An 11,742-nucleotide genomic window follows, 5' to 3' on the forward strand; every position below is an offset into this window, starting at 1 on the left:
TGTCCTTAATGAATTCGTTTTTTTTTTTTTACTTTATTTTTTACATTGAAATAAACAGACCAAGACTCCTGAGGTGTTTCTCTTCTTCAATAAACATGCACTTTCTCATGGAAAAAAACAACAAAAAAAACAAAAAAAAATCCACGAATCAATAAAGAAAAAAAACCTGCTTGATTCCACAAAATGAAAAGTAGCCCGAGAACAACATTCTTGAAAACCATTTCTAGCAGCTGCTTTAGCACAAGATCTACTGCTGAGAGACAAACGCCATGCCCCAAATTTGAGGAATTTATGTCTTTAAACAGAGAAGTAAAAGATCTCGCAGCATCTTTCAGGATGTTCTGCCTGCCTCACATTTCAGTGTTTGCTGTATCCATGGCAACAGAGCTCCTCTATTTCTCTTTCACTGCCAGTGGCATTATGGGGCAAGGTGAAAACACCTACGCTATCTGTTTGACTAGCTAACTGACCGTTTACCAACATGGCCTCAGATTCATCTGGTGTGTTTGACACCAGCCGAGGATCGAAGCAAACTGAACAAGAAACAAAAATGTTAACACTCACTAAAGGTTTGTTTTTGTTGTTGTTGTTGTTGTTTTTTTTTCCAAAGGAAGTGGTTGTAATTCTCAGCCTGAGGCCAGTGAGGGTGTTGTTACAGCAGCAAGAAGATGCTCTGATTCAAGCATACATCATGTGAGACCGTGCGCTTCTCATGCGGCAGATCCGAAGCATAATGCCATGTCAGTGGCGGGCTGCCAAAGGTTTTTGTAGCACCTCAGCTGGTAGTCAAATCTATAGCAAAGTGATTAGACAGCCTCCATTCAGCTAAATCAGCACAGCCGCTTGGTGGTAGAGGCGAGATCTGCAGACTAATTGCATTGATGCTAGGTTCAGCCACGGGCTGCTGGTTCAGGATCTGGAAGGAGAAATGACTCAAGAAATATTGTACAACAGAGCAGATCAATAGTGAAGCGTGAGCTCTGCTGATCCTTGCATGGGGCTCATCGCTCAAGTGCGTGTGTTCCCCCACTCCTGACCGCAATTCACAATGTCTGTTTATTTTGTGTGACACAGTTCACTCCAGAGCCAAGGAGTAGCGATCGTAGTGGACTGCCGGCCCCACTGGGACTTGGAGCAAGACGTCTTTGAGACGGGACCTGCCCCGCTGTGAGCCGAGGCCGGTCTTTAACTACTCATTCATGGCTCTGAGACCAATTGACTGCATGTCACCATCCTGCAAGTCAGGGCTTTCTTCTGTAGATTGTGGCCGTGTCTGCATAATAGCGATGGTCTAGATGAAGGCAAGCGATAAAACTCACGATGAAAGCAAGTTTCTGGACGAACTCAGCAGTCATGAAGTATGTGTAAAATCATCGGTTTAACTAGGCACTTAAAAGCTAGTTAGAGCAATTTGCTGATGTCACATAGAGGAGCTCTTGAAGATTATTATAAAAGAATAGGTCGTGCCCTCTTTGACATAATCCTCTAAAGGTTAACTATGTTGAGACTGCAGTTGTCTTCCAGGGACTTCCATCTGAGCTTGCAGAGTTTGGCATCCAGTCAGCTTATCCAAATTCTGGCGAGAAGTTTAAACTGCCGTGCCACCACTGCCTACAGGTACACTTAATTCATGCAAAATGATGAAACCACTGTTATGAGTGTCGTAAAATCGTACTTTAGGGTATTGTATTTTGTTTGGACGCAACACATCAGCAGTTGTGCTCATGAACAATGAAATGTGGATATCCCCAGATGCTTTTTATTGTTCCAAATCAATCACCAGTGTAATTAATGGGTGCAGCGTGTTCCTTTTATAGCCCTTCCAACTAACCCTGGCCCACTGCAGCCCACAAAACACCATTTGGAAAAGCAGCAGTCATACCTCCCATCAGTAACTGTGTACAAGTCAGCATACCAGAGGCACCCACTTAGTGCCTTCTGCCAGAGTCACATTGCCAGGACTTCACACATACTCTCCAGCCACCTCCACCCAGCCAATCACAACAACAAAAAAGAGAACTGGAAGTGAGACAGTGTTTGGCGCTCACAAGTCCCACATCATTGTTTCAGTCTGCCATCAGAGCAAGCTCATGCAGTTTGTTAATTTAGAGACGCTGCTCAAGGTGATGCTGCTTTGTGGTTCCTCTCTCTTCTCACTGGCATCGGCCTGACAAAAAAAATTAACAGCGTGAAGCATCGGGGAAATCAAAAGGAATTTAAAGAATTAAACATGATTCTCATTATGTTGCAATGAGAACGACTGAAGGGTTACTCGGTGTTACTGTTTCAGTTATATATGAGTGTGTGTGTGTGTGTGTGTGCGTGCGTGCATAAATGACTCGAGCTACTTATGGGGATGCAAACTACATTTAGGATTAGTTATTAGGAACAAAAACTCTCGCAACAAAAGATGACACAGAAAAAGTTCAGTGAAGGTTAAGCTTAGGGTGGGCATGGTTCCAAACAATGAATGCCGATGCACCGACTCACGCTGGCCCATCTGCACCGTGCCCAAGCATGTCTGTCCCCCAAAGTTATGTTCATTAGACCGGTGTGATTGCTCTGTAAACTCAGGCACGTTACACTTTCTCCTCCCTGGTACGGTTGGAGGAGGTGGACATCAGCACGGAACAGTCGCAAGAGCACAAGTGCGGAACAAATGACTCAACGGCACAACTTTGTTGACAGAATAATCCCCCTTAAACCCAGAAGTGAACCTACAGTTTTGGAGTCCAGTTTGGTCATTTCATTTGCTCCGTCGAATAATGCCAAAGAGGACGAGGGACCTCAATGTGCAAAGAGTAACGTTAGCCCGTTTAGTTCTTATTGATGGCTGTGAATCGGGTGTGACATCTTATCACGAGTGCGTAGAGCCCGGTGATGACACAAACACGCACACGCCCAGTGAAGCCCAGAGCAGTTAGAGTGCAGGCCAGCGGGAGAGTGGGGAGGAGGGACAATCAGGCTTCAGAACGCTGGCCAGGTGTTAGCGGGCCCCATGTATTACCCCAAAAGTGATTTAAGTAAATGTGTGTGTCTGTTTGTGTGTGTGTGTGTGTGTGCGTGTGTGTGTTTGCATGAGAAGAAAGTCGGGAGCCATAAATTACGCCTACCATTTCCAAGGATAATTGCATGCAAATTCCTCCTTTTTCTGCACACTTGATTTCTCAAACTCAAAATGGGCTGCTGGCGTTACCCTAGATACAATAAAAAAAAAAAAAAAGGGGGGAAAGGGAGAGAAAAATAACGATAAAACATGGCAGAGCTGACCTCGGTATTGATGAAAGCCAAAAAGCTATCATCCAAGACAATGTCTGAGGGGATGTGTTTAACCCAGATTCTTTAGGTGTTTAATTACAGGGTATCAAAGTGTTTAATTAGGAAGAATCAAAGATGCTTAGGTTTGATGGTAAACCATCTGTGTCTGACTCCCCTTTCCCGCCTGCCTGCTGCCTTTCTCTGCAGCTGAAACTCTCTGTTTCACCAACTGTTAGTCACTCCGCTGTGCTGCCGGAGCGAGCGCGTCACATGGGTAGTCTGAGCTCCACATGTTTAACCCAAAAGCACCGTTCTATTTGCTCTCTGAGCCACATGATGGTGCTATAGCAGCATATCACTCTCTGAAACCTGACTGCAGCTCTTTGAAGTCCTCAGCTTTACAGCCTGTGCAGTGAGAGACCTGATTTCAAATGAGCCCACAAAGATGGATTTAATGTTCTTCTGCATATTTCCATTGTTCACCTCAACGCTCAACATTTCACAACAACCGCAAGTGTTTAGACTGTCGTTCACACAAACACAGGAATACACATTTGACTTAATTATTCACCATATGTGGATTAATATATAATGAGTGACAAATTAACGTAGTTATTTGAGGTTTTTAACACAATCCAAACAAAGGAGATGCAGTTGGTACAAGGAACAATCCACTGCTCAGTGGCGATAAACAGACTCACAGCCAACCAAAGCAAAGGGAGAGTGAGTTCATCTGAGACAAATGCTTTTAGAAGCTCACCTATTTATACAGTATGACACACCCATTTACATCCTGCCATATTTAAAGAGCAAACGTAGACAATTAAATTGTATCCAGGCCACAATGTAAGTTATATTTGTGCCCTGTGCAGTGCAGCAAAGTGATAGATTGTCACTATGTTGCCCAATCCTGATAATGTGTTAGACTCAGAATTTATTCAAAGACTTACCTATGAATTATTTTCACAGCTAGAGGTTAAAAATCTGAAATAACTTACTTAATGGCAGGAGGGAGCAGCAAATCAAGGAAGCAAACTATTTACAAGGCAGCACGGCCTACATAAATAAAAGTAAAGAGTAGTTTGACTGCCATTAGGTGCGTTTTGCATCCACTGTCAGGAGCCCAGTTGCAAGAAGTTAAAGGAATAGAGGCCTTGAGGTTTGTGGGGAAGGTAATCCCAGTAACACATTGTCAACATTAAACTTTGTGGTTGCAGTTGTGCAGTAGCATATAGAGGTTGAGGGGAAAAAAACAAAACCCTTTTACAAAGCAAACTTGTAAAGCTCGCTTCTACAGGGATACTCCATCACGTAATCTCATCATCTGAGGAAAACTGAATCCCGGTTACACGCTGGTCTGTCGAGGTGTCTTATCAGGAAGTGAAAGGACAAAGGGGAATAGTATGCCCTTCGCCGCAGAGAGGACGCTACAATCCTCATCTATGAAAGCAGGAGAGATCTCATCGGCCTCAAACCTCATGGTGAACTGCCGGCCGATGCAGTAGATTGTGTCATCCATCGTAACACACTGGAAAGCAGGACAGCGGAGGAGCCGTTTGGAGCTGCACTCGTACCACAGTCGGGCCACCGTATGGTAACGGTACACACTGATACCCAGCAGTGGGTTAACGTCAAACCGATAGAGAAATCGCCCCACAGCCACCATATCTGCCGTCCTGTCTTTGCTGCCTGCTACCAGACTTTGCCTCCAGGTGTTGGTTTTGGGGCTGTAACGCAGCAGCATACATCTCAAAGTTCCCCCAGACACAAAAAGCTCTCCACTGCACACTGTGACATGATGTGCCACAGCAAATGTATCATTAGGCAGTGGGGCCACAAATGTCCATCTGTCTAGTCGTGGGTCGTATCGCTCCACGGAAGAGAGGCACTCCCCACCGATGGCGTAGACGTAGCCCTCTAGTGCTGCCAGTTTGCAGCGGGGCCTGGCTTTATTCATGGAACTGATCTCCTTCCAAATGGATGTCAAAGGGTTGTAGCAAAACACTCGATTTGAGGGTGTCATTGCTCTTTCAGTGCCTTTGCAGCCCACTGCAACAAATAGGTAGTTATCCATTGTGCACATGGCAGAGGCTTTAGCGACAACCTCCTGAGGGATTAGGCAAAGTGTGTGCCAGGCATCTTTGCAGTTATCATAATAGTACACTGCACTGGATGTTCTTCTCTGCTGTGTCTCTGCTGTCTGCCTTCCTGTGTTGCTTGCCCAGTCTTGAGGGTCCATATCCGCCACCATGACAAATCTTCTCCCTCTCATTCTCTGCTTCCTGATTTGTTCCCTCTCACCAGCCATTAGTCGCCCGTAAAGGTTAGGGTCCCTGAGCACCTGGAGGTAGTTGTCTGACATGACTCCGATGGCTGCTTGCTGCACAGAGGTCTGACCATGTTTTCTGGCCAGGCAGAGTGCCTCCAAACAGTTCCCTAGATCAAGCTTACTTTTCGAGCATTCTAAGTCTGTGCCATGAAGAGTTTTTGCTGGAAGGTGTAAAAATGTAGCTCCTGCAGTCTCTAGATCCAACCCCTCCCTCGCATCAGGGCCTCTATTGCTCGTAGAGGGACACATCTTGGGGCGAGCGGCGACGGACTCTTTACTGGTTGAGGCCAGAGAATGCGTCATTGGAGTTGAAGCGATGGAGGTTACAAATGGGATGGGCAGCTCCGACTGCTCTGCTGCAGTCTGATAGCTCTGTTTGCGTAGGAGTGAAGACTTTGCAGGGTGCCTCAGCTTCACGTTTCTGAGTGAGGAGGGATCCTCAACAGAGCTTTGTGGCAAAACCAGGTCACACATAATGATGGGGTCCAGAGAGGAAGGGCATTCTGTGAGGCTGCTGTTATGGCTTCCAAACTCCACTGGCTGTGACTCAGAGTTCCTCTCATACTGAGCCAACACAGTGTTTGAGTCAGTAATTGAGTGAGAGGAGGACTCAACATAGTAATCATATATCTTTCCTCGCACAATCTGGTCCCCTGTTCCGTCCAGCACCACGTTAGCATCCTCCACTTTGATCTTTGCCTTTGAGAGGAAGCTGGAGAAGACCCCCTGTCGCTCCAGGTCCTGCCGTAACTCCCTGCCCACACCCATGGTGCCCTCCAACTTTTGCAGAAAGCAAGGAGAGCGGCGCCCTGTTGTAATGGGCCTCCCGCTCCCTCCTGGAGGAGGAGGAGCAGGAGGAAGGTTCAAAGTAGATCCAGATGAAACATCACTGGTGGTGATGTGTGCTCGCTTTTGATGAGTGAGTGTCTCCCCTTTCCTGCTGACATCTTGGTCACTATATGATGAACTAAATGCCTCCTCTCTCTTTCCAGGTTGCTGTGGATGACTCTCCGCTTGTGCTTCTTCGGCGCCGTCAGGTTTCAGGTCTTTAGAGGCTGATTTAACGTGCGAGGGTCTGGGTTGCTTGTCCCAGTCATCGGTATCACGTTTTGTTGGGCGCCGACTTCGGAGAGTTGTCTTGCAGCTTTGGCAGGTTGTATTTTGTGGCTGTTTATTGTCTTCGACTCGAAGATGAATATTCTCAGCATCCCTGGAGCTGTAGAATCGGTAGGCCAGGGACACCAGGAGCACCACAGCAACAGAGAGGCTCAGTTTCAGCAGCAGCTGCATGTCGGATGAGACTCCCGAAAGATCTGTACTTGGCATAACGGCAGCAGTAACGGCGGCAACGATTGGCTGATTCTATTGAATGTTGTCGTCAATGGGTCTCAGCTGACGGCAGCATGCTGTCTGGCTTTCATTGTAAAAGAGCCGCCGTGATCTGATGACTGTTCCTCTTTGCTCAAAGGCTCCCGTGTAAAATGATACCTGTGGAGGAGACTTCTATTTGCATCTCTGTGGAGGCGGGGCTGAGGTCCTGCTCCACCTGAGGCAACTCAGATACAGCTTGGATCAATAATTTGGTTTTGCAATTTGCTCACTCGATCCGACTTCCTGCATAAATATTCAAATTTAACCCAAGAAAAAACCTTCCTGAGAGCACTTTCATCTTTACTTTCTTTGACTAATGTCTTGCATCTTTTTTTTTAGGATGAAGTGAACAGGAAAGGTACAAATTGAAAGTTAATTATGTTTTATAACTTGCTCCAACAGACAGTTTGAGCTGCAGTAATAAAGATGGTTTGAACAAGGGGTGGGGAAGGGATTTAAGTTTCATTTATCAAATACTTAATAACCAGGATACATGTGTTTGCACAGTCACGCTTCAGATCAAAGGTCTGTTTCTGTGCCAGTGCAGATGCTCATATTTATCGGTCTGTCAGACAAAACAAAATGTCATCACTTGGTTTTATATTCACCCAGAACTGGAAATAATACAGATAACAGTCTGTAGAATACAAGATGAAAAGAGTCCACAGAGAAACCTGACAGTGTCATTCATTTCCATAAACTATTGAGATGCAAACATACATCTGTGTCTTGATAGAAGCTGTGGGCAACAACAGAGCAGTGTTTATTTTAACAGCATCCTGTGGAGCATTTTAAAGTATTATCACATAAACAGGAATACAGAGGGGTGTGTCAGGTGTTACAGCTGGCACGGGCACTGTTTTGTCATCCAATAGCTGAGACTGCAGACAACATAAAGGAAACTAGATTCTACAAGCATGGTTGACTTGTGAATAATTCACACATGGGTCATGGAGACAGCTTCTTATCTCCACCATTTCTCCCAGCTGAGATGAACTATTCAGAACACGCTGGGTAGAACATGATTGTCAGCCATACGCATTGTTAGGTGGAAGCAATTTCTCCTCTTTCTTGAGCTGAGTTTTGGGCAATGGATTATTATTATAAATGCATTACAAAAAATAATATATCCTAGAAAGGAGTAGCATAATGAATTATGAATAAAATCAGTTACCGTACTCTTCTTGTCGGGTCCTCAAGGACTTAAAATGCAACAATCCGATAACAATGAATTCACTTTCATACATGTTGTGCATGCCGTCACCAGCAAGCCAAACACTTACATTCAGCATGTGAAGAGGAAAAACAACAAGAACAGAATTGTGAAAGGGGACTGGTGTGCGGGTAGTGATCGCACTGTAAGACATCAGTCAGACCTCCCGGAACACCTCTGACAGGACAATGATGGGAAGCTCATGAGAAAAATACACCTCACCAAAGATGAGCCCTCTGCTGACAAATGGCACGGCTGAGCTAAGTGTGCTTTTCATTTAGCATTTATCTTTTATGAAATATATTCTGTAAAAAAACAAACTGCTGCCCCTGCTCTTCTTTTAAAGCAATTACCCTGTTTTTTTTTTTTAAGGCTCAAGCGCTCATTTTAACGCTTTGCATCATAAAATGTGCCAGTAAACACCTCAATCCTGAAAGCATCTTTTTTTTTTTTTTTTTTTTACATAAAAACTACGGTTGCTAAGAAGAGACTAAACATTAACATCAAATATCACACTGAAAACAGACGAAGCGCAAAGTTAGTAGTTTGCCCATAGCACAAGGTTAGCTTTGTAGTGCTGTTACAGTTACGCTACAAAAAAACCCAAAACAAAGTGGTGTTCATTTGTGGAGATAATCTGGTTTAAGACAACATGTTAATCCCATAAACGTTTGTGAACCCACAAGTTTATTATTCACAGCAATAGTCAAACGTTCAGGGGAACCCGTGACGATGGCCACCTCCAGGTTGGTCGAAAGTATAAGTCACCCCAGCATCACTCGACAATGAGTGAATTCAATTTTTAAATAAGGAGCTCAACTCTGTTGGTACCACAGCGGTGCAAAATCCAACAACAACAAATGCTACAAAAACCCATTTTTTTTTTCAAAGGGATGTACAGCAAAAGTGAAATTAAGACGCCAACATTTCATCACTATCACATTTCTTGCGTAATCAATAGATATCGTCGCTTGAATTTGATCATAAATGTCCTTTTTCATTTCTAGAAACTGAAACAGACAAGTTAAGCAGTTTAAATAAAAGCATTGCCAAAAAGCCTGAACCCCACCCTCCTTTCAGAGTAACAGAGAAAGTAAAGAAGCCACAGATTTAAAAGGGTCACATTTATTGCCTGTTGGATCGTTTGGTCCAAGACTGAACTAATGTTATGAATTTTAAATTACATAAAGTGGTCATACATACCATGAACTTGTAGACATTTGTTATACACCCACACACACGCACACACACACACGCACACATTTACACATACGCACGCCATGACGCATGTCTTCCAGTAACATGACATCTGAGTAAAACTGTAAAGACAACTTGCACATTCTCTAATGTATTCAAAAGTGCAAAGAACTGTTTTTCTCTCCTGAATGTGAAGAGAGTGTTGAAACCAGAAAAAGCACAGAAGTGCCTCTTGAATCAAAATTAAAATGATGAGTAATAATGTTACACAGTGGGTGGACAAGGATTCGTGCCCTTGGCTTCTCTCCCTGGGAAGAAAAAAAAAAAAAAATCAAAGCAGTATCTGTTAATAATGTTGTAATAATGTTTAAAATGTGCTATGCTGCTCTCATCTCTGGTATGCAGGAATATGGATTGTACCTTGGCAAGGTGAGCTGATATCCCAATGGGATAGGCCTTTCTTTTCAACTAAGCTTTCAAAATCTCTCCTCCTGCCTCCCACCTGGATTAAACCTTAATCTCTTAATACATGTTGTGTCTTTAAAATAGCTTAAATTGCAATTCTTGTGAAGTCCAAAAATGCAGGATTACTCTGCATTAAGCTACCTTTCAATGTGTGAGAGCGTAAGGTTAACCCACGTGCACGATCGGTGACTCCTCACAATCTCTTTGCATTCGAAATGTGATCATCTTAGCTGTTTTAATGCCAACGCACATGTTCACAAGGGTGAATATTTGTATCTGTGAATTCAACTTCATCTCCTGAAGTAAGTCATCGCACACTGAGAGCTCAGACTGATTACATGGAGTACGTAAGGGTACAACATGTCACACCGCAACCCATTATAACTGCAATTTATGATCCCTCTGCCACTGAAGCATAAAATCATGCACTCTACTATATTAGGCTCTTCTGGACTATTGGCCTCAAAATTATTGTCTCATTACTGAATTCTACATTCCACCAGATTTCGCCATTATCTTCTGTTCTGCCTATGGGTTGAAAAGGTTGAATTTTCTGTTCTTTTCTCTTGTCTTCTTTATGTTTCTACATTATTTATTATAGAGGATTTCTGGACCTTTGAATGAATGGAACTAAAATGGTGTGCGCGGATATTCAGTGTGATTTGTAAGTGTGCGCCCTTGTGTGTCGCTACAGAAATAAAAACTCTCTTACTGCAGGGCGAAATTCAATAATACAGAAATCAGAGCAAGAAAAACAAACAAACGAACAAACAAACGTGTCCCATGGGCGAAACAGCAGACAACGCAGTGTTGTTGCATTTGAATGTCGTGGATACGGAAGCAAGGCCCTCGAATGGCAATCATGGACTTGTTCCATACGCTCAACACAAAAAATGTCTTCATCTGGTGGAAAATAGTAAAAAGTACAAATTTGAATTTATAAATCCAGTGTAAAATTCTCATATAATAGAGTACAATTTAATGAGGGATCCCAATTTCAGTTAGAACAGGTTTAAATGGTTCATTATTGTCCTCCTGGGTGCAATTTTGAAAAATCTGACACCACTCAAAGAAATAGTGATGAATAAACCTCTGTGGCATTTGGAGAACAATTGGAACTTTAAGGGTTGTAATGCTAAAAAAAAAAAATTGAGACTCAAAGATTGAAATTACTGAGAAATTGTGGGGAAACAATACTATTGTTTGTACCTTGTAGCAATTTCACGGGGGGGGGGGGATGTTTTTGTCAGATCAGTCTTTTTTCCCCCCAATGGTGCGCCAGGGTACATCTGCAACAAAGGGAGTTTTGGAACTTGGCTTGTCATCTAGACGTGCAGCAGTTTGCAGGATTATTACTTTCGTTTAGGAAGGTTGGAAGTGTCACATCGGTCACTAGACGTGTTGGGGGAAACCTCTGAACACAGTTTTGCAAGTAAAGCCAAGGCTTGTGAGTTTTATCATCTCTCCATTTTAATACATGTGAAATGAAACAAATGCAACAACCCTGTTTACACACACTGCCTCGGGTCAGCACCTCCCTGGAATGGCGGCTAAAATGATCCTACTAATACTGTAAATGTTTGGGTAAGAGTTACGTATTGTACACAATGTAGGTCACTTAAGATAGTATGTCACAAGTAAATATCTGGTTTACAGGCCAGTGACAATGAGTTGCAGTGCTGTCAATTGCAACACACCAAAAGGAGGGGGGGGGGGAAAAAAATCTTCAAAGATCACATGCACCACAACCCCAAAACAGCAGACATATGTTAGATAATTATTTTACTATGTCGTTGGAGACCTGCCATATAGATATAAAAAGACCAAATGAGAAACAGAAAGGCTATTCCTGTTTTTTCCTTTCTAGGATTATCTCTGAAAACAGTGTTGAATGAAATACAAACAAATG

The 11,742-nt window shown here is 43.4% G+C and overlaps 1 protein-coding gene across 1 annotated transcript; it reads right to left on the reverse strand.

Annotated features, from left to right (window-relative positions):
- Window positions 1-4,603: 4,603 nt before the first annotated feature.
- On the reverse strand, window positions 4,604-7,017 carry klhdc7a (kelch domain containing 7A). Its single transcript, XM_086200868.1, has 2 exons — window positions 6,556-7,017; window positions 4,604-6,420 (listed from the first exon to the last, which is right to left on the reverse strand). The coding sequence occupies exons 1-2, from the start codon at window positions 6,911-6,913 to the stop codon at window positions 4,604-4,606; spliced, it is 2,175 nt and encodes a 724-aa protein (XP_086056994.1). The 5' UTR covers window positions 6,914-7,017.
- Between the last annotated feature and the right edge of the window lie 4,725 nt (window positions 7,018-11,742).

Source organism: Aulostomus chinensis, chromosome 3 (genome assembly GCF_037954235.1).
Source record: "Aulostomus chinensis isolate RoL2024-O1b breed Wild chromosome 3, RoL_Achi_v1.0, whole genome shotgun sequence".
NCBI classification, from domain to species: domain Eukaryota; kingdom Metazoa; phylum Chordata; class Actinopteri; order Syngnathiformes; family Aulostomidae; genus Aulostomus; species Aulostomus chinensis.

Coding starts and splice junctions, on each gene's coding strand:
- klhdc7a (XM_086200868.1), bottom strand. CDS start 6,913: ATGCCAAGTACAGATCTTTCGGGAGTCTCATCCGACATGCAGCTGCTG. Junction 6,421..6,555: donor AAAGAGAGAGGAGGCATTTA/GTTCATCATATA, acceptor CTCCTCCAGGAG/GGAGCGGGAGGCCCATTACA.